This window comes from Rhopalosiphum maidis, chromosome 3 (assembly GCF_003676215.2).
Source record: "Rhopalosiphum maidis isolate BTI-1 chromosome 3, ASM367621v3, whole genome shotgun sequence".
In the NCBI taxonomy this organism is placed as follows: Eukaryota; Metazoa; Arthropoda; class Insecta; order Hemiptera; family Aphididae; genus Rhopalosiphum; species Rhopalosiphum maidis.
In genome coordinates, this window is record NC_040879.1 from 72,686,584 (window position 1) to 72,712,240 (window position 25,657).

General features: G+C 24.7%; 1 protein-coding gene and 2 pseudogenes across 1 annotated transcript; 2 read left to right on the plus strand and 1 right to left on the minus strand.

Annotated features, from left to right (window-relative positions):
- The window catches only part of LOC113558337, a 13,986-nt pseudogene extending 569 nt beyond the window's left edge, over positions 1–13,417 (minus strand).
- Positions 13,418–18,478: 5,061 nt separating this feature from the next.
- On the plus strand, positions 18,479–21,505 carry LOC113558338 (annotated as a pseudogene).
- On the plus strand, positions 20,116–25,328 carry LOC113557021 (cytochrome c oxidase subunit 7C, mitochondrial-like). Its single transcript, XM_026962294.1, has 3 exons — positions 20,116–20,228; positions 22,540–22,943; positions 25,186–25,328. The coding sequence occupies exons 2-3, from the start codon at positions 22,857–22,859 to the stop codon at positions 25,303–25,305; spliced, it is 207 nt and encodes a 68-aa protein (XP_026818095.1). The 5' UTR covers positions 20,116–20,228; positions 22,540–22,856; the 3' UTR covers positions 25,306–25,328.
- Positions 25,329–25,657: the final 329 nt, after the last annotated feature.

Here is a 25,657-nt window from a genome sequence, read left to right on the forward strand (position 1 = left end):
ATACTATTATAAAATCATTAAAAATACGAAGCAATAATGATAAAATTCCAATTCGTGAAAAATAACATTAAGACAAAAAATTAATTAATTAATTATTTTATACATACATTTCGAATGTGTTCTTTTAATGACTCTGATCTAGCTGCATATCAATCTTGCAAGAGCCAAGACCAACTGCGTGTCATTACTTCATTAATTTTGTCTTCTATTGTGTTCATATCTCCTAGCATTAGATACTTGTTTCCATAGCTACAGACTTATGATCATTATTAGATGCAATAGCTAATGTAACCATCTTCTTGTATTGATTTTATAAAAGAACTGAGTTTATTGCATTAAAATTAGGTACTGAGTTTACACGGGCTATGTTGTGTTCAATTGTTTAATTAAAATATCTAAATCTTCTAACAAAGCTGAAAGTTAAAAAAAATAATAATTTTAATATATTTATAAAAACTAATAATTAATTGAATAATTTATTAAAAATTACTTTTGGTAAGTTATAATCAAATATTGGAGGTGCTTTGTGTCGCAAATGCCGTTGGCATTCCTTCTAGTCCAGGAATAATGGACTTAAGAAGTGACCTTCAAATTGAGATTGAAATTTTTACGTTTAGCGATTTCATTTCATCTGAATGACGTGCCATCATATGACAGCAAGATCACTAGACCACTAAAATTGGAAATATACTATTAATTCATACAAATTTCATAGATAACTCAATAGTTTATATTATTAATTTATAAATGATATAACTTCAGAATTTAACTTACAATTAGTAATGCTTGAGAAATATGCTCTTCTTCTAACAACTTCAGCAACTGCGTTAAAATAAAGTGTTGGTGTATTATGTAACTGTTCAACAACATCCAAATATTCACGAGTCAATTTTATGCTGTCACTATAGAATAGCATAATAGCTTCAACATCACTAACTTTATTTTCTACAACAATTAACCACCTAAAAATAATAAATATTAATATAATATACTATTATAACAAAATCAAATTTATTTTCTTCAAATATATAAATGTATTATATACAAAAGTTTTCCTTTTACATAAATTTAATATTGAAATATAAAATTATGGTGATCTATTTTGTATAAATTAATTGTCAGAATAACTGTAAAAACGATTTTTTTTAGTTTTTATAAAATTTAATTTAAAATTAATAGTTATAGATATTAAGCAAAAGTTAAATGTTATTCAGCTTTTATTTAAATTTTAAAATAACAAAAAAAAAAATGCATATCAATTGTATTGTAAATAATTTTATTTTTATCATATTTTACAATACGCATTTATAAACCCAATTTAACTGTCAGTTTAAAGAAGACCAAAATATTTCTAATTCAATGATCAAAGAATATTATTATACAGTTTAAATGTAAAACTTCAGAATTTACTAATGATTTTATGAATGATTATTTTAAGTTTTACTAACTGTAGATAAACACAATTGAAGTTAAATTAGTTTTGAGAAACTATTTTTAAAAGATTAAATAAACTATGATACTTTAGTGTGTCCGATATGAAAAATGCATTTGAATTTATTATTAAGTATTTATATATTAATTAATATTTTATTGTAGTGATTAATTTCCTATATTAATAATATTTAAAAAAAATCTATACATTTGAATTAAGTTACTTGAATTATTTTATTTGTTTTTAATGATTCCTTTTAAGGGGATTGAAAACTGTGACTTTCTGTCTTTGTCTAACACTCATGGAACATAGTTATACGCCTCACAAAAATTAAGGTACTTCTAGTTATTCGTTTAAAATATGTAAACATGATTGAATTGATATACAAGTTTACTATACATCAGTCGAAGAGTATTTTTAATATTTTTAATATTTTAATAATAAAAATGACAAATTTATAAAATTTAAAATATTTATTTTAATAATAAAAAAATCGAAAAAGTGCTTCGACCGATGCAAAGTAAATTTGTTTACCAATTAAAACATCATTACATATTTTAAATTGACAACTAGAAGTACCTTAAGTTTTATCAGGCGTATAACTATGTTCCATGAGTGTTAGACAAAGACAGAAAGTCACCGCTTCCAATCCCCTTAATACAATTTGCAATTATTTGTACAATTCTATAATTTTGTTTATTAAATAATCATATTATACATACAAGTCACATGGTTGAAACTTTAAGTATAAATCACAAATTCTAAGCAAATAATACATTTGGGATAAAGCATTAATAATTATTTTTAAATAATAATGGCTTACTTAAGTCGTGGGTGTAAATTATTGCAAAGTTCTTGCTTTGCTAAAATACTTCTATTTCGAATATCACATAACCTTAAATTGTTTTTATTCATCATTTCTAATTGCTTATCGTGAGATGCTAACAACAACACACTTATAACTGATACATCACCTTCATTAGCAGCTTTTGCATGATTCATTTTTATAGTCTAAAAACAAACGTAGAATATAATAAAAATGGTATACAGAAAAATAATTATAGCTTTAATTTGATTATAAAAAAACTTTTAATATATACATCAGCAAGATTATATTGTTCTGTTGCCAATCGTTTACTTTCATCCATCATTTGGGCAAGTTTAAATAATCTATGTTCCAATCCTTTAATTTCAGAACAATCACTTCGACTAGAGCACTCATTCATGGCAGATACTTCTAGTAAAACTGAATTTAATATGTCTTCATCAAACTAATAACACATCATATATTTATGGTAATAAAATAAATAATTCATTATTTAAGAATAGTCCTAATCCAAATACCTGTTTTAAACTATTTTCACAATGTTCAACTATACTGTTCCAAATTTGTTAATCCTTGTCGTGCTGTTACCCATTCAAGTAATGACTGATGAACTATATTTTTTACATCATTTGTTGAACTATCCATTCGTGCTCGTTCTTCAGAATTATTTTTCTAAAAGAGCTGGTAGCATAGGAATTTTTGAAATTTCAACCATAATATCATTAAAACTGAAAAAAATATAAAGTAAATAATTATAAATTTATATTTCCAAAAGCATTTATAAAAAAGCTTCCCATTATTTGTTAAAGTACATTTATAAAAAAAAAATTTAACTGAATTTAAAATATTTTATAAGCTACCCGATATTAAATTATTTATGAAATTTGCTCCATGGCCCATTTAAATATAAACATAAATATATTTTCTAAGTATAATTACTATTCTAATACTTTTTCCTGTCTACTAATAAGTAATAGCATACACAATAACTCTAAAAATCTAAACTTTAATTCATAAATAATTATTAAAATACGGACAGTGGGCCTTGAAAACAGTGTTGAATCCCGGTATACTTCAGAGGGGAGCAAATACTCCCCTGAAATTTCTTTCACACCCCCCTGACAAATACAACTTTCAACAAATGTACCTATTTATTATAATTATTCCCAATGAAAAAAAATGAGTCCCCAGTGAAATTGTCTGGATTCAACACTACTTGAAAACTTACGACCCGCTTGTTGGCCCACCTTGAAATCTTTATTTAACACACAAGTTTGAATTTGAATTTTCAAATATTATTACGTAAATAGTTTTAAAAATATATGTGTAATGCCAGGGTATGATTTTTCTATACCATATATACAGTTACACAAGACATAACTGTAGGTTTTTTATAAACTATGTTTTATATTTTGTGCCTTTTGTAAAAATAGTTATATGGTTATCATAATATAAACCTAATTTTAGACAATTCTGAAAAATGATCTTATAATATAAGCTATGAGCATTTAAGCATATAACGATTAGCGACTAGAGAATAGCTAACAATGTCAACATCGTCGAGGTCTACGGTTGGAGAGTCTAGACTGTGGGCACCAGTGAGGCATTGTTGTCCTCCCCTACCACCATTTGTGTCATTATTGTATGACTGTGCTTGCCCTAATATATGTTGGGCTCATTTTAGCCCGTCCTGAAAAAAAGATCTGACGCTACTACTGAGTACGAATTCTAACAAAGTTTCTTTATTTTTTTTTTTTTAAATAATTTAAAACAAGCTTTATAGACATAATGTAATTCATATAACATACAATAATTAAAAATTATTTTTAATGCTATTTTTAAGCTTTTATCAATTTTAGTTTACTGATTATATAATAAAAAATAATAATATTTTTATTTTTCAATTTTTAGATAAAATAAAACTTTGAAAAACTCTAATGCATCTTGGAGAATATCAGTAAATTAATTAAAATAGATCATTAAATTTACAGATTGACCATTGTAAGAATAATAATATGAACATAATATTAATGATAAAAATATTTAAAAAAAACTGATTTTATCATTTTAATAACATTTTTTTAAAAGGATTTTTAGAACTTTTAGAGCTTCAAAATCCGTACTATAATAATTATTAATGATATAAATTAAATTAATGTAAGACTACTTTAAACTGAAATATCATATATGATAATTAAATCTCTAAATATTAGTATTAAACAATTTAACAATCATTACAAATTTAAAAAAGCTTTAGTAAGATTATATTCTTGTAAAATGTAAAATTTAGTTTATATATTTGCATGTAAACTTTTTATTTCTTCTTAAGTACTCCTCACCTCCATCACAAGCATTGCTTAAGAAGGTAAGCAAATCCATTTTTAAATTTTACCAATAAGTAACATTATATTGATTGATTCCAATAATTAAATAAATAAAAATTAATTAATCTTGCATACATTTCCAATACATATTAACAATTATAAATTTTTCCAAATACTTTAATACAGTAATTTAACTATAATTAAACTATTGTTATACTCAATAGTAGTTTTTAAATTTCTACTGAATATAAATTAGATTTTGAAAATATGTACATATCCAAAGAAATACATTTCAAAAGGTTAATACATGATAAGTATAGTTAAGATCTTTTATAAAATAAAATTATCATGGATGAAAATCAGTTAAATGTATTTGAAAGGTAATGTTCCCCTATAAAGCTATAAAAAATTAACATTTTGGATTTTATTATGTAAAATAATAATATCACATTTTTTTAGGTAGATTCTTCTCCTAAACTTAATATTGTACATCACAACGTACTTGTTAAGTAAATTAATACTATCTTCTCGTCCATTGAGATATCGTCTAAAATCATTTTCAAATATATCAGCTTTATATTAAATTTTTCTACTGTATCAAGCATATTTGCTACGGCTGCGGACCAACCTTTAAATATTTTAAAATATAAAAATTATAAGAACAATCATTCAAATTACATATTACATAAAAAAAAAACATATTAAAATATTATTTAATAAAACCTTGATGCATCATATGTTGGTCATTGATAAGGATATCTATGCAATTTAAATTATATTGAGCATTTTCACTATATTGTTGTGCTAGAGAAACTCTAACATTTAATGCTTCTATTGTAGGTGGCATTCCTTGAGTTCTATGGTGTTCTCGTGTAAAGTCTATATCTGAAAAAAAAAATTTATAAATAAATTGTCAGGACTACATATAAAATATAAAAATATTCAAATAAAACTAGATAGATAAGTAAAACATGATTTTAATTTAGTAAGTAAATTATAAAGAATAGAAAATATATGAAAAATAAAATGTTAATATTTAACTTTATATTGTGTGTGTTTATACATATATATATATCAGTCCTAGATTACACGGGAATACGTCCCCTAACCTTACATACATAAGGGCATTGTCCACATAAAATTTTATTAAGTGGTAATTTATACTTTTCATAGTAAAACATATTACGTTTTAACTTATAAGCCGAAGTAAAAAATAAAATAAATTATATATTATATTTCTGTGAAAACATGTACCAGTCATTACTTGACTGTGTTTTGAACTATTATTTGTTTTTACTTTTTAGAATATTTATACTGTATTTTCCTCAGAATATGGCAAGTATCAAAGACATTATAAAAAAAAAAAAATTGTTATTTAAATGTTTTTATCATTGAATTATATGATATTATAATTATTTTAGCTATTTGATAAAAATTAATTAAACTAGTATTACACATAATAATTTTGTGTACAATTAAATAATATATTAAAAAATAATAAATGAATGCTCACAGAAATATCAGACACAAAATAGCACCTTAGTGGAGCAGAGAAGGGAAAAAAGAAGGAAATATGAATAATTTTGTTTTAAAGTTTCTATAAGTTACAGTACTTTCAAAATTTTCATTATTTCTAGTAATTTTAAAATGAAACAATATTTTATTATTATTTAATTCAGATTTTTAAATATTAAAAATAAATTTACCTATTTAATGTTGTTAATATTTATATTTATGTACATTTTAACTTTAAAACTGTATTTTTTTTTTTATAGTAGTACTAAAAAAAATATATAGATTATTTAAATATTAGTTATCTGCCTTTATATTCAAGTAATATTTTATGTAAACTAATAACAATATGTTCAAACTATTAAATTATAATATTTAAGAGGAATAAGAGCAGGACTATATTTTTTATCCATTGATGGGGGCTCATAATCAAATGTTGACCTCTGAGTCGCAAAGTCTTAATTCAGGCTTATATACTGTGTGTTAAAAATGTTTAACAACAAACGATTAAGTAAATATTGTCCTATTTATAAAATAATTATAGATATGGCTACCTACATAATTTTATGATTGATTAAAATATACTACAATATTTTTACATGTTATATACTTTATTATACTTTATACTAAATTAAATAAAAATGTTATTAAATATCCATAATTGATTAATTAACAAAAACATTATTTCACTAAAATTAATTAGATAAATATTGTGAAACTATTATTATTAATAACATAATTATAATAATGAAAAAGAAGTAGATAAGGATTATTATAATTTTACAATTTTGTTTAATTAATTAATATAGAAAAGAATAGTATCACAGTTAATGAAAATCAATATTAAAGCTTGTTTCAGATAATATCTCAACAAAATTATTTTAATTCAAATATTATTTTTTAATATTAATTTACAAAACAGAACTTTTTTAGTTAATTAAACTTAATACAAAATGAATACCTAACAAAAAAAGCTAATTAAATAATAATTTATTCTCAACATTTTTAGTATTTTCTTATGATTAAAAAAATTATTTTGAAAATTTAAAATGAACTCACAACTATAGAACTTTTCATTCTAAGATACTGAAAATGTTATAACGATTTCTATTAAATTCATAAAATTTAAACAAGCTTTACATTCTACATTTTATAACATGAAAACTGTAATAAAACAAATGTTGCAAAGAAACATTAGTCAATTTTAAAATGTACAAAATATATCAGTAATTTCAACTAGCTGTTTGAAACAATAAATAAATACTTAAGGAAGTTATATTTATTTATATATTTTGTAAGTTTTGGTAACTATATTTAGAAATCTAATATACATGATATCTGTAAAATCTTTATTTCTGTTATATTATTGTATATTCTATCAATATTTTATGAAGATCAATCACCCTAAGATATGAGGCATACTTTTAATATCCTCTAAATCAATTATAAATTATAAATCAATTATTATTAGATTTTTAAGAAACATCTCCAATTACAACCTAATAAAGTCAAGATTAGTTAAGTCAAATATTTCAAAAAATGTCTTCTTTTTTTTAATGTATTTGTTATTCACGTAATGTAATCAATCTTTTCATAAAATTCATATTTATTTCTTGAACTTTGATTACAACATATTAAATGTTTTTATGTTTATGTATTAGACACAGATTTTATGCATTATTTTAAACTTAATGTTATTTTTTTATAATTAATACTACAAAAATGGGTAACTTTCTGTAAGATGGAGATCAGAAAATTGTAATGTATAGTTGATTATAATAAAATAATAAAACTAATATTAAAGCATAAAATGAATATTTGTTTTCAATATGTAGTTATCAATAAAATAAGAGTATAAAATAACAAAGTATAAAATTAAGGGAATAATATTGCAGATAGCAGTAAACATGCCTGCGGCAATGTAATTAACAAATGTTTATTTTATTAGTGTTATATAATTGATGAATGTGTTAAGTATAATATTATTTATATCTAAATATTTGTGTGTTATTTTGTTATGAAAACAATACTATTTTCAAAAAACACCCGCCAAGTGGTAATCAAAGGGGCTACACACACCATGTGATTTTTTTTAAACTGTATGCCCAATTATTGTTAGTAATATCACAAAAATGGAATCTCATAAGTTCAAATAGATTGTACAAAAAATTCTTTAATAAATGCACTATAATTATATATCTATAAATAATAAAAATATATAAAAAATAACTGCAAGTAAAAATATATTCCCAAAATTTCTAATATTTTTTTTATAATGCGGAATAAGATATTTTAATTTTTGGTGGTTTTCTTAGAAATAAAATAAACAATAATTTCTAATTTTATGAAAACAAAATATATACTCATAATTCAAAAGAATAGTTGACAAAAAATGACCTAAGACTGAACGTGTACCAACTACAGTTCTACAACATATGACTTCTTATCTATATTAAATTATTAAGGGGCCGCTACACCAGCATTTGTTTTCTTTGTCTATCTCCCACATAATATAGGAACAAAGATACTCTGTATTTCCACGATTACGACTCTCTGGTTCAGTTTAGGGCAAAAGCACTTATTATATATTTTATAAAGAAGAGTATTTCTTATGCATTGACAGGATAAATTTTTTATACTTACATTTTTTTATAAATACAAGAGTGTTTTAATTTAAAATTATTTCAATTATTTTTAACCATTAATAACATATTCAAAAATGTAAATATGAAAAATCTATCACAGGAAATACTCTTCTTTATAATAGGTACTTTTGCCCTAAAGTGAACCAGAGTCATAATCGTGAAAATACAGAGTATCTTTGTTCCTATATTATGTGGGAGATAGACAAAGAAAACAAATGCTGGTGTAGCCCCTTAAATTAAAAATTAATTTAATCCATTCTACGTAGACATTGTTTAAAAGTAAAATGAATAAGAAAAAAAATCAAACATTTATAAAATAAAAATAGTCTTATATGTGACAATCATAAGAAACTTATTTTTATTCAAAAGGATATAAATATTTATTCTAAGTTTGTAGAATATAAAAATGGAAACAGCTCATGTCAATTATAAATGTGTACTAATAATCATAAAATAGTCAATACATATCTATTATCTATACATGTACCATTTAACTAAATTATATAGTTAGTATTTATATTAATGAACAATAATTTGAAAAATTATATCAATAACTTGAAAAAATTTCAAAAAAGGTTCAATTAATTTTTTTATTTTTAGGATAAGTGAAGTAAAAAAAATTGGGAACCACTGGTATAACAAATCAAGAAGATTCGTTCTCCTAAAAATGTATGTACATTCTACATTCAAGTCTCAATAACTCAAACACTCAAATAGACTTATTTTCTATACTTCTTAAGTTATATAACTCGTAAAATAAAGAAATCAAATTAATTTTTATTTATTCAGTTAATGAGACTCAAAACTGACATAATTAATGATGATATTAATTTATAACATGAATTTTATTGGTTACAAGCATAATATATTGTATGCTAACACATTATTTCATTTTATTGTATTGGTAATAATAAAATATTATAAAATAATAAGTCTATTTATTAAAATGTACTATAATTTTAATTCAAAATAAGGAACTACTCGACATAAATTGTCATTAATTAGTTTATTTTTTTTAATTATTGGACTATCTGATTAAATTTTATTTTATAGATGTGCCTTTACTAGTGATATTTTATTTAACTTTGTACTTAATTCCTTTTTTTTATACTAATAAGAATGTTTGGATAATGTGGATAATGTTATATAATTAACATGACAATTATGGTATCTTACCGAAAATATTTTTTCAAAGTAAATCTAAAAGACACGTGAATTACAATAATTTTGAAATTAAACACAAAATGTTGGTGAATTTTGTGACCTGTCTTATAATTCTTGATTAAAAACTTTTATATAATATTATGTTATTTGGTGAATAAGTATAAAAATTTTAATTTATTATTATTTATGAGATATACCACAGTAAATTTTAGGACATAAGTATTAATAACAATTTACTTATTTATAAATTATATAAGTAACCCACTGTCTTTTTACATACCTAATTGTATTTTTATTTAACTTATCTTAGATGAACATTAACAATAATAAAAAAAACTTGTAGTCAAACAATCACCAATAATTAAGAAATTATTAGTACAGATTTTTGTTTTTATTATCCTAATCCAGTGGTTCTCAACCTTTTTATACTCACGGCACATTTCTTACAACCATACATTTTGACGGAACACTGTAGTAATGAAGAACTGGAAAATTTTTATTTTTAACATCTAATAATACTATACCCATGTACCATAGTCACGACTCGCGGAACACTAATGTGCTGCGGAACACTGGTTGAGAAACACTATTCTAATCACTACTAAGTATTAAGTATTATTTATTTAATACAAATAGTCAAATTAGAATACATTCATGTAATAACTTTCGAATAAAGTTAATAACTATTAAAAATATTTTGTTCATTGTTTTTTGTATATTATATTTATACTTTTATTAAGTATATATACAATTGATTAGAAATATTATATAGTATTACTAATATTAATATTTATAATCTATCATAATACTAATAGCATAATTATACCAATGTGTATATAATATTTAGGGCCCGGATTTCAATGCATAGTGCATAATTTTGTTGGTTGATCTTACACAATACTTCTAAGTACATCATTTGTTTCATGTAACAAGGGTTTCAAAGCTACAAATTGTATTTTGCATTTTTAGCATTATTGGGTCATTTTATTGGTTTTTAATACATATTTGTTCAATATACAATAAATAGAAGATCTTTGGAGTTTGAACATATTAAACAATATATCTATTATTATTCAATGCAATGCTCAAAATTTAGTAAATACAATAGGCTTACTTAGAATTTTAGTTTTGTATAAATTTTAATCTATATTTTGGTATGTTTAAAATGAATAATATTTCCCCAAAACAGCCAATTTTAAATTTCCAGTTTTTTTTTTTTTAATAAAATAATAAATAATAATTATATCTTATTTGTAAATTACAAATTGAATAAAAAAATATACGGCATTTTAAGGTAATTTTATTTTTGGCTATTTTTTAGATCATATTTGTATGGTTTTAAGTGCATTTAAATCCAGGCCCTAATATACTATTTAAGTATTAATGCTATATTCTATTTAGCTTGCTTAAGACAAAAATCAATAAAATAAACTTACCTGGTCGAGTGTCAAAATAAGCAGAAGGTGGTTCAGGATAATCAATTAGTCTTTTACTAAACAAAAAAAATGGGCTTGTATCAGTACCGGCACAATAACATGAAACAGCCTTGAATGGGTCTAGATGGCCTCCACCACTAACTAGCAAAACTTGCTTGTTCACTGGGATGTCAGTCTTTTTTTCAATTTGTAACTTTAATTCAGATACTCTAAAACATTATTGAAAAAAATGATTATTGTAATAAAAATAAAATATACATCATAAAAAATAATTTTACGTTTTATTGAGCATGCTAAAGTCACATGTAATCCATCTTCCGATGTCAACATGATAAACTAAAAGGTTTTCCATAATAAATGATGATAATATATTTAGTTAGAAAACAGATCTATTCATGCAATGTCTTCCTGATACCACAACTTCTGTAGTCAAATATGTTGTCATAAATACATTATTATATTATATATATTGCACATTGCAACGACACACCAATTCTGTAGTATGAAAAACATTTGGTTTAAAACCTGAAACAAATAAAACAAATTCAATTGTTTTTTTTTTAACAAAATAAACTAAAAATATTACTTATAAGTTATCACATTAAAGTACACCACAATATTTTTATCGTTAGAAATATGCGTATAATAATTACAATGCTCTAAGTTAATGTTTAGGAAAAAAAACAATGATGTTTATAATTTATTTAGCAATGATAACTCATTAATATTTGTTAATATAAAAATCAATCAACTATAGTATGTATGAATTGGAAATCTTTGAAATTATAATTAATTAATTAATTAATTTCTGATCAGTGTTTCAATACAAAAATATTATGTATTACTAAAGTATTAAAAAGGTTTCTCGTATTTCTATGTAAATTATTAGGTATAATAAGCATTATATACAAATATAAACATATATAATATAAATTACCTACCTATATTCATTAATATTAATTAATTTTTTCGGGATTAATTTTCAACTTGTATTATAGACACATTACACACTTAATACAATTATTAACAAATATCAAGCAACAAATTTAAATTTGTATAGTAGGTATCTTTTAAATCTATATAAATAAAAAGTAGTAATCTTAGTAAAAATTTTAGTTTTATGATAATATATATTTCAATAATAATTAAATATTACCTACAAATTAAAATATTCAAACGAAAGAAAATTAATGTTAGTACAAAAACATAATTTATGCACTAGAGAGTAGTTTAATATATTTTTACTAAAAATAGGCTTTCAGGGCCATAATATAAATACTTAATTTTATTATAGATAGTTTAAAAAAAAAAATTATATATCTCTTAATATGTTTATAATAATGTAATGAATAATACTATAATAAATTAATTTTTAATTAATTCATTTATTTTAAAGAAAGGTAGATACCAAATTTATAAATGATGACTCAGCATAATACAAAAAAAGATATTTCAAAATTTAATCAAAATTTACTAGGTAGTTAAGAATCTAAATTGTGTACAAAACACACAAAATACAGCTTTTTTATCTATATTAAGCAGATAAATACATGTCAAAAAAATAAACTAAAGAAATGTTTGCATCAATAATGATGTAATAATTTCATCATGTAGGTCCCTATTGTTAATTTGTAGAATAAAAAAATTACATACCACATTTATTGGCGCTCGCCGGACGGCAACGCACCAGCGTGTATGAATTCCATCGTGACGGATTTACATGTCTAGTTTTTGATTGAGAATGGCCTGCGTTCGCGAATGAAATAGAAATTAAAAACTTGCAAGACAATACGCAAAAGTGCAAAATCAAAGATAAGGAACACAATGGGGAAACAAAATTGCACAGAAGACACTCCTCAGCTGTTATGGTTACGATTATAATTTATGTTGGACAAAACGTTAGAGCACGTAATAGAACAACGACGGAATGAAACTGGGCTAAGTCTAAAATAATAGTGCGCTTAAAAAACAAAACGAATAATAGTGCAACAACTCGACGCATAGTATATATACATAACAATATTCTTATACATGCTAACTATTTAATACTTTAATTTATTTATTTCACATTTTTAATCACTGCAATAATAACAACAATAATAATAAAGGAAATAATCGGACTCGTTATCATATGTGCTGGTTGGTCCATATGTTCGGCTGGCCGTCGGATCAGCTGACGGATTGTGTAGGACCGAAGGCTTTTGCACGATATTATTTCGCGGCTATCAACACCGTGAATCACAATTTGCGCATTACATATTAATATATTATTATAGTGTTTTGCATGACGTGTTTGTCCAAGGTCGTGTCCCAGAATATTGTTATTATATATTTATATTTATTATTATAGTAATTGCACGACTAACGAGTAGTACAATATTAGTATTAAGTAGTTTAATTAAATTATACGAGTTTATATTATCGATAATAACGTGAATACTGATAGCATATAATATATATAAATACTATATTCAAACGCAAGTTATATTAATTTTTTAATGTTCAATTTGTGTTACAAAATGTCCTAACGTATATAGGTATAGTCGCATAATAGGAATTAGGAAGGTATTATGTACTTAATACTTATGTTACAATTATAAGGTATTATATATATACATATATGTAGTATTATATAAGTGAGATATCAAATACTTAATATTTTATTTATTAATTAAAAGAAAAAAGATTATTGTTCCATCTATTTTTAACAACTTAAGCGTATAAGTGCGATTATTAATAGATTAATACAATAATACTCGACAATCTTAAAAGTACCTATGGAATGTACTGTTATAAAAATTCTATCTAACGATTTTATTTTTTTGCAAGTAATATCAACCTTTATTTCTGTTAAAGTATGTTATTACTTATTAATTATTTAATTCTATTATTTTAGATTCTAAACGGAGTAATGAATGTATTGATTTTACAATGTGTGTTTTTTTTTGTCTGTCATCACGTTTTGGAGTAATAATGCTTCGATTTTTGACTTCAGCCCCTCTTTGGATAGGAAAATTCATCTGGTTGGTACTTTGGGGGATCAAACGTAAAAAATTTCCAGTAGTTTTCAATAGCGTCCGGAAAAACGCTGAAATAATAACGGAAAAACGGGAATTTTTATGTATAACCACTTTCAACAAAATCGATTTTTTGATTTTGCTGTAACTCAAAAACGAATCATTGTAAATACTTAAAATTTTCACCAAATGTTTATATTATAGTTATCTATTTATGATTAAATTTTCAAAATATTTTGACCTTTTTTAAGCTACTTATAAACAATTGAAATTTTCGACTTTTTTTTCGAAGTTTTTTTTTCTTAAAATGCCGACAAAAAAAAATTTAGCTATCCAAAAAATCTTTAAAATTTACTTCAAGGTTTATTATAAGTTTTATTTATCGTGGTAAAAAAAAATCAAAAATCGTTAGTCACGATTTTTGTTTATAAGCATTTAAAGTTCAAATGTTTACAAAATATATTAAAATTGTGAAAATTTACAAGAAATTTTGAAGTTAAAAATTCATAAAATTTTTGTGATTTATACTTAAGGTTCAAAAATCCAATACAAGGTTATCCATAAGTTTTCCTTCAAGTAACTGTAAAAAAAAAATCCAGCGTCAATATAGAAAACATTTTATAAGCGTATGAAAATTAATTTTTTACGAAATCGCGTAAAATAACGATATATTACAATTTAAATATAGGTAATAATATAATATATCCTACTAATTATCATTGACTGACAAATACGTTATCTACTTTAGAATTAAAGCAATTTGACAATTTTATTTCATGAAATATTTATAAAACCGTTAAAAAAGTATTAAAAAGTGAAATTATATAAAAAAAACTTTTTCATTATCATTGACCAACAAATCATCTCCGTTCAGAATCGTTTTTCGTATGCAATGATACCTGTCATTGCATTCAAATTTAACACATCCATTTTAGTAACCAGTGACCTACTCTCCATCTCTACTATACAGCAGAGCAATACTCACTTGCACACTTTTTTTTTTTTTATTATTATTATTATTAAATATTTAGAATAATTTTAAGCTATTTTAGCTATTTATAATTTATATATCACTCTTCTATTTACACTGTTCTAATATACCTACATGATACGTATACGTCATACGTCATACGTCAATGTTGAGTGATATCCTTAGAAATAGAAGTTATAAACACGCTATTCCCGCTCATAACTGTTTTTTTCGTATGCAATAATTTTTGATTGAATTTAAACTGAACACATCCATTATAGTAACTTTATATACTATATAAGTATCATTACAGAATTACGATGTACGCTCGAAAATTTGAATCATACTATACACCATATAACGAAGTAACTTCTCGGTCTTATATAAATAAACATGCATATAATTACATAATTATACATTTAAAAACAAATTGTATGTTTATCAATTGGCTTATATTAGATATTAATGATGATTATTAAATATCACAATATTAGATGTAAAAATAAAATGTTGTTATTTTTATTATTGCAATAAGTATAACTAAATTAATATAATAATTAAAACCTTCAAAATGTTTACAATTAAAAATAATAAATATATATAGATGCACACACACGCACAAATATATATATATATATATATAAGATAAAAATATTGTACTACAGACAAATGCATTATTGATAATTTTGTATAACAACAACTATTATGCCACAAAATACGTAGCCACATAGGTATCTACTATCTATTGACGTACTTCTATATCTGATCTATAAGTCTTAAAACCACAATACCATATATCCAAGTATCCTGCAATAAGCCCCACCGATCATCATAATACTATTTAATTATACCTTTAAAAAAGTAAAATAATCTGATATAACATATAAAAAATTTATAAAAATGTTAACTTTTATATTTAAGGTACAGCTACTAGCTAGTATAGCTTTTTGGCTAGCTAAAAAACGATTTTTAAATACTAAATAATTAAGGTGTCTAGTTTTAAATTATTGATTATAGTTAGATGTAATGTGTATAATAATTATAAATTATATACTAATATACTATTAAAGATATCTACCGGCTACCGCCTACACTAAAGATATATTTACTACCAAACGCAGTGCATAGGAAGTAGGATATATATTTTGCTCGTGGCCGAAAAATTTTAAAATTGTTTACATTGTTTATAGGTGACATTCGTATAAAGTACCTACTGGCTACTTCACTTGTAACGTCTCAAAGTTGTCGCCTAGTCTTTTTACAAGTTAGGTTATTGATAAAGAATCAACAAAATTTTATGATATAATTTCAAATATTTTAATATCTTTAAAGACTAAATACAATTATTTGGAGCCTAAATAAAATATAAAAAAGATAAAGCTAATTTTTTGAAAAAGAAAGATTTAAAGCGAAACATACCTATAATACGAATACCTACAAGCTACAATTGATTACTATACTTTAAAATTTAAATACCACTTATTTTTTTTACAATCAACAGATAATTCAGAGATTTCATTATACCTACCTATACATAATATTATTTTTAGATATTGAGATAAGCAGTATATGTATATTGTATACACAAAAAGTAGTAAAGTTGAGAGAATGCTTAGATTTGTAATTTTGAAAGTGGCTAGTTTGTATTTTAGAGGAATCAAAATATTCAGTAATTTTTAAAATAATCGATAAAAAAGAAATTAGTAAAAACAGAAATATTTACCTACCAACTTTTAATATTGACAAAATCGATTTTGTATTTTTGGCATAACTCGAAAACAAATAACCATAGTACTTGAATTTTTCAAATAAATGTTTGTACTATCTTTATATATTATGTACCTATATATACATGGTATGATTTTTTAACTATTTTTTACTTTTTAACTACGAGGGTGGTTCAAATATGATCGAGACAAATGCTGTAACATGTTTATTTATTATCGAAAAAGTTTACAAAAAATCACATTTTTTCTAGGTAATTCCCCTCAATATTTATACATTTTGTCCACCTTTCCGGAAGTTTTTTGATGCCGGTATCGAACAATTCCTTGGGCAACTCGGACAGCCATGTGCGCACGAACCCCTCTACCTCGTCGTCGGTGTTGAACTTTTGACCTCCGAGGGCCTCTTTCAGTGGTCCAAACATATGGTAGTCGCAGGGCGATAAATCCGGACTGTAGGGGGGATGTTCCAGTACCTTCCACCCCAATTTCGATATTGTATCGAGCGTGAGACGCGCGGTATGAGGGCGCGCGTTATCCTGGAGAAGAATCGCACTTCGTGCTGGAATGCTCCTCCGTTTCGACCGATAAGCGGGTTTCACGTGTGTTTTCAGAAGGTTAGAGTAGTATACAGCATTAATGGTACGTTGAGTGCGCAGGAAATCGACGTACAGCACGCCCTGCCGGTCCCAGAACACAGTACACATTACCTTACCCGCGGACCAGGTTTTCTTCGCTTTGACTGGCGCCCCTTCCTCCTTCTTCCTCCACTCTTTACTTGACACCTTGGTTTCGGGAGTGTAATAATGTACCCATGTTTCGTCTGTAGTGAAGATTTGCGTTAAAAAATCGTCCCCCTCCGCCTCGTATCGCGTCAGTAAGCGGCGACAAACTTCCAACCGCGTGAATTTTTGCTCAAAGTTCAACAGTTTAGGAACCCATCGCGCCGTTATTTTGCGATATTGAAGATGTTCGTGGATGATAGACTCTACACTACCAATACTGATGCCGACTTCAGCCGAAATGTCTCGAACATTCATCCTACGGTCCTCCAAAATGAGTTGTTCTACGCGGCGAATGTTGTCTGGTGTGACGCTGGTTCGCGGTCGACGATCATGTGGCTCATTCTCGACGGTTTTGCGGCCATCCTTGAATGCTTTGGCCCATTTAAACACGCCAGCCCTACTCAGGCACTCACTACCGAACTGCTTTTGCAAACGCACAAAAATATCCGTGTTTTTAACGTCTTCTCCCACTAAAAAACGAATGATAATACGTTGCGCAACGGCAGTCGGCACTTGACGTTCACTCATGGTCGTAGCACACGCGTGAAACACGTGCTCCGACGAAAACTATGCCACACTGTTTGTAAGAGACCCAGCTATCACATAATTAAGCCACTACCGTCGAAACATACATGCGGGCCATCTACAGCGTTTGTCTCGATCATATTTGAACCACCCTCGTATATACAGAGTTTATCGTGAGTATTTACCCATTGCAATATCCCCTGAAATAATGGAGACATCATAATTCTGTTTTTTTAATAAGATTTACAAGTACAAGAACTACTAATATTATATTTCATGTTTTAATGTATGTTAATGTTTTGTTAAAAAAGTTTAAAAAAAAATTTAAGATAGCCATTTTGTAGAGTTAAATTTTATGAAAATATTGTCATTTCAACATTTTAGTTTCATTAATCTCCTGATTTTTAATATTTTTTTCCAGTTTCGAAAAAAACTGCGAATTATTTAATACGATATTGTATCATTGTATCAAACATGTTGCTCGCGCGCACGTACGGCCGGCAGATTTTCTCGAAACTAGAAACAAAATCAGGAGATTAATGAAATTAAAATGTTGAAACGCCAATATTTTCAGAAAAATAATATAAATTATAATACAATTTTTTTTCATTATTTTATCAATAATGTTATAAAATTATAAACTATATAATTAAATATTTAATTTACTATTTAAATGCTTTTATATTAATATTGAAAAATATTAATGGAGTTTTAAATGTTATAAAAGTTATGATTTATTCTTTCAAATTTTTAATTACTTATAATTATGGAAAAAGTGCAAAAACAATGTGGTTAAGAAGATGTTATACCCTCATATGTTTTTTATACCTTGCTAACGCATTACATATACAATTAACGTTCAAAAGAATCTGTTTTACTTTGTTATTTACATGGAATTTAACTATTATCAAATTTAAAATTAAAAATATAAATTAAGACAACTTAAAAAGTTTTTTTTTAATATTTTATTTTTGAAGCAAGATATTAGCATTTTAAAGTTATAATATATTTTATATAAATTTGAAAATGCTCATAATCTAAATTCTATTCAACTTAAGAGATATACTCTGTGGCCAAATTGTGCGCATTATGTATAGTAACCTCATGGTATACTTGGTAAGAGTGACAAATGGATATTATTTGACAGCCGTCTAATGAAAACTGGTTGCTGCTAAATGATACTAATTACTTTTCTTAAGTTGCACAGAGTATAGATAATATTTTACCTTTAAATTTGTTATTATATTAAAAATAACAAGGATAAATGGATTATTCAAATGTAAAATTTGCTTTAACTAAGACTAATATTTCAACTTTCAAATACTTTATAATCTCTATATATTTTTAAATGGAATTATAAATGGTTCATGCCTGATTCAAATTTTAATAGATAATCAAAAATTTTGATTTAATATTTTAGTTAGTAATTTGGATAATCATAAATATTTTATCAAATGGTGCTTCTTTGTACGGCATACATCTATATATATATATATATTATATTTTAGTGAAAATTGAAATGCTTTATTATTAATTTTAAAATAATAATTATTTTGTCCTATAACTAATATCAATAATCAATACAAACCAAGGTACTCTAATATTAAGTATCAATACTTGTGTAGGTATCTATTATGTGTATGAGTGATGATTACATATCCATAGCCATTAGCTAAATGAATTTATTTAAACATGTGCAATATTATTTATCAGAATAAAATATAAACTATTAATGTTTAATATTATTTGTTATAGTTCCAATATGCATCAATATAAAATTTGAGAAAAACATTCTTCCAGCTGATTGGGAAAGTGATGACAATGAGTATGATGAATTTAGTGATATTGTTGAACACACATTATATCATGTAAGACCAGAAGTAGAAAATTTTCAATTAACATTGGAAAATGCTTGTATAACAAATAATGTATCAGAAATCAACCATGCTTTTAATTGTAAATATTAACAGCTGCTTGAATAATACTTGGACCGCTTTAATAAATGCAGCATCTTATGGGTCTTTAGATGCTGTAATTAACATATCTTTTACAGAATGGTGTTGATCCATTAATAGAGTATGACTGTCATAATATTATAATGTGTGTATGTAATTCTACTAAAATTTATGATGAATTTGACTTAATAAATTGTCTAAAGCTTTTAACAAATTTCAATAATATTAACATCAAATCTAAGGATAGAATAGGATTGACAGTACCCATACATGCATGCTCCAATGGTTGATTGAAATTGGTAGAATTTCTCATCAAACATGGTGCATATATAATGATATAGAGTTGAAAGATAATCAGTCTGGAGTGACAACTGTGTTTTTTACAGTATGTTTCAACCATGTTCATATTGTTAAATTTCTATTATCTAAAGGAGCTGACAAAGAAGCCACCAACAAACAACATCAGGCAATATATAATATAGCTGAAAATAAAAATATAGTTGATATTTTAAATTTATTGGGTATCAATTATAAAAATGTATAACTAGAAGTTTATTATTCAGGAGAAGAATATCCTTAATGGAATGAAGTTATAACTGAATTTGAAAATAGTTTTAGTAAAGATATTAAATAATTTTTAGAAGTACAATATATAATATATATATATATTTGTATTATCAATAGATAATCATTATTATCTATGCACACCATCTAATTTTCAATAATGTAACTTTTAAAAATTTACTTATTAGAAATAATGATCAATTTGTTAATATAGGAATTATTTTATCGCCATTTCATAAACTTTTGGCTACGGCACTTAAATATTTTCATTTATGGAATTGGTCTAAATATTCTTTAGATATTAAAAATAAGTAATATGAATGCTAAAAGAGTTGCCCAGGCATTAGGGATAATAGTAAGCTAATTACACACCTATATTAGATGCTTCAATAAAATACTTAGGAATTCATAGTTATGGTTTGGATCAACAGAAAGGTCAAGAAGCCATTAATCACATGAAAAAAATTATATAAGATAAAAAATTTAAAATATTAAACTAAGAAATAAGAATAGGTCAAGTGGATTGTGCTGGATATAAGATAAGGAATCTAAATAATATGAAAACTAACATGGATAAGTTATTTGCTAGTACAGCTGTTATTTTAGCATTATTACGCATGTTTTAAATTCTGTACTATCAATTTATTATATAAGTATTTGTAAAATGTAGATATTATACATTTTAGTGCATATTCATTCTTGTTTTTTTTTTAACCTATAATATATAAAATATAACTTTGTATTTGAATTAAATTTTATTATTTTTACATTTTAAAGGTAGTTTAAGTAGGTAAATATATACCTACTTAAATTGTATACCCGATTGAAAGCTGAATTTACAATTTGGCTGTAGTTAATGATTGAAATTAATTGTATACACTAATATCAGTCCATTGTCCATGGGTTTAACTAGAGTGCTAAAATTATTTTATGCTAAAGTGGATTGTGGGGACTTTGAACCCACGCTCCCAATATCCTAATTTTATTATTCCAAAAACAATTCAATATTAAACAATATATTAAATTATAATAAACATTTTTATATTCTAAACTTTTTTTTACAATTAAATCATTTTCCGATTGTTAACAGTTAACACAAACTTATTAAGAATTGTCTCTATTTATTTTATTTATTATGCACATCAATTGTTAATATATGATATTCCTTAAGTAGCCTGTGTAATTTGTGAAATAAAATGTTTAAAGTATCATTAGAAAAGTGTTTTTATAAATTAACTATCACGTGATCTATAATAATCGTGCATGTAGGTATATTTTTCACCTGTGTACTTTAATTTCAGAACATAAACTTGACATTTTATTTTACAAATATATGTTATATAATTATGTTTTTTATATTTTTTTATGTTTTGCTTCATTAGATAAATATATGCTTATGGCTGAAATTGGAAGATAATTTTCATTATTCTTAGAAAATTGCGCTTTTATCCAAAAACAATTAAAATTGTCCATATGGCTATGGCATATGGGTATTCGATGTTTTTTAATTATGTCTACTATAGAAAATACATGAAAATAATAAATACAATATATAATATTGACAGACAATTCATACCATTCTAACAAAAAAACAATTATTTATCAACGATACCTGTAAAATAAATAAATTGTTTTTATCCGTAGGATAATTTATTTTCAGAACGACTTCATAATACCCGATCTTCCATCACAATGTATGCAAAACTATGTAAGTATGTAACCGTGTTGTTAACTTTGTAGTCCGTGGAGGACGGAGGTATTAGTTTACCTCCACGGCTCCACGCCAATGGTCGTTGAGTGTTCCACAAACCGTTATCATCGATGTATTTTATTAAATTTTAATCGTCTCTGAGATAACCTTGTCATCGTAAAGCCTAAAGGTTGATTTTCTGCGAGTGGTTTCAGACAGATTTTTTTTTTGTTAACGCCCGTAAGCACGTTAACTTTTTTACAACTTTAATTAAATCAAAACTCACCATGCTTGGTTCAAAAGCCGTACAAGCGCTTAGGCAATTCTCGACTACTGCAGTTAGAAGAGGACACGCTTATGAAGGTCCGGGACATGTAAGTAAAAAAAAAAAAAACGTGACTTGTACAGTTTTAGGGTTATCTTTAGCTTTTTTGGACGGTCTTGAATTTTTTAAATATATTTACTTACAGTTTTACATTTATTGTTTCTCTTTGCTCTGCAACAAAATGGCAAATATTCTGTTTAAAACCAATATATTTTAAAAGGGCACTATGTATAGAATTGGAACACTTCAGCTTTCAGTGTAACAATTTAGATAACTATTAGTTTATTTAAATGGTTTTGACCCTTAAAATTAAAAAACTTAAATCGTCTAAATACTTAACAACTCTACATAGGCCCAACTAGAGCTCTTTTTCTGTATAGGCTACATTGATATTAGCGACCCGTGGGGGCTTTGCCCCTACACCACTAGTATTAATTATTAACACTAACATAAAAAAACTGGATGGGCTAATCCCACCTAAGCCCCCCTCTAGTTGCGCCTATGAAACTTCATTGTATTAAATTACATAAAATATATATTTTATGGTTTCACATTTTTCCAATGATCAAATTAAATATTTAATGAGTAATTAAGATAAAAATAATCACTGTTTTATCTGAATTTGATTTATTTTAAGCCGAATGACAAATTATTTTCGTATAATTACTGAAATGTGATTTACTTATGATCTTTGTTTAATTTTGGTCATTTAACCGGCATATTGATTTTTGTACTTTTTTTTACATGTTTTTGATGTTGATGTTCTAGCATCATTATATACAATTTACAAACAAATTGTATTGATTATATTGATTTTTTTTATTAAATTTATCGCTTATTTGCATTGATAAAATATGTATGTATTAATACATATTAGTTCATGATCAAGCATTTAAAAAGTTATATAATATATGATAGGTATACCAGCGATATGTTTTGAACTCGGACCTTGATATGAGTTAGTGCGTAACTACTTTGTGTAAACACATAATATAAGTAACATTTTTCTAGAAAATATTGATATAGTATGTATTAATAAATATTTAAATAAATATTTGGTATGGCACCATAAATTGAAATAAATGACATTACATGATAATAATAATTATAATTTTTTCTTTTAATTACTGCTAGTACACCAGGATAGGATTGATATACCTAGGGAAATTTAATGAAAATAAAATAAAAATGTTAAATGTATTTAGATATATAAAACCCAAGAATTTTGTTGAATTTGGAAATTATATCACAATATTTTTAAAACATAGACAATTAACTGTAATTCAATTTAGTATTTTGTTAATTAATGTGTGATAATTATTTAATAATTATAATAGATAATATTAATTTTATAGTTAAATGATATGAGAGGATTTGGTTAGTTAATGTAATTCAATCTAAAATCACTATTAATAATGTTGTTAGATATCTATGATATCTTCTTAAAAATATTTGTCTTCAACAAAAAGAATAGTTGTGTAACAGAAGTTCAAAAACTCAAAAAATAAAAATTATAAAATATCAATAACATTTTCATAGTCCCAATTCTGCTACAATTTCAAGTATACCATGCAAATATGCAATGATGATTTATAACTATTATTATTACACTCAAGTTCACTAAGCTTATGTAGTGATCTAACTAATTACTGACAAAATAATGAGGTATAATAAATATTTTGGTTAATAACAAAAACATGTATATTAAAATTTGAAAAAACATTGAGAAAGACTAAAGAAATTAAGAATTACTTATAACTTCAACATTTAAAACAAATTATGAAATTATTACCTACTTATTTTTTTAAGTTATATCAAAATTATAGATAAAGAATCAAATAGTCATTATAAAAATTTTAACAGTGCATACTATTTTTTCAGGGCTTTGGAAAAAAATATATCTAAATTTGAAAAATTGAAAAATGATTAATGATAAATAAAATAAAAACTTTTATATAATCAAAGAGTTTTTCTTTTTATTATATAAATTTGGACTTTTAACTATAATAAAAATTATAACAGACCCTATGATTATTGCCTACATAAAACAGTCAAATATCAAATATAAACAAACAATTTATAAGTATGTTCTCTCAAAGTAGTAACTATATTTTATTATATTATGTAAATTGGGAAATAAGCCCATATTTTCTAACTTATGACATTTTATTAATAAAATCACATTAGATACATTATCCTTAGATCTATTTATTTACTGTATAATAATAATATTGTATTATAATATTTGTAAATTAAATAACATTACACCTAAAATATTTTTTGTGTTTTAGAATTTGCCATTTGATGTGTTCAGCAAGTACAAATTTACTCTTTACACAGCACTTTTCTTTAGCTCCGGTTTTGGTCTTCCATTCTTAATGGTCAGATACGTCAGGAAGAGGAGTGGATAAATAATTGTCATCAATTTTTTATGGTAATGAAATATTTTCTATTATATTCTTTAAAGTCAATATTATTATTATTTTTTTTTTTTAGTAAAAAACAATCATTCCAAAAAGCATTCAATTACACATAATTATTATGAAACATTTTTTTTTAAACTTTAAGCACAATGTTCAATTTGTATTTTTCTGTTACATTCAATAAATAAACTTCAAAATTATATAATTTGGTATTTTAATTTAATAAAACCATGAAGGCAAAATTTTTTTTTGATCAGAATCAATTAAAATTATCAATTTACAAGTATGTCTATTTGTATTTTAATTGATAACTTAATTATCTTCTATCTTTCTATACATA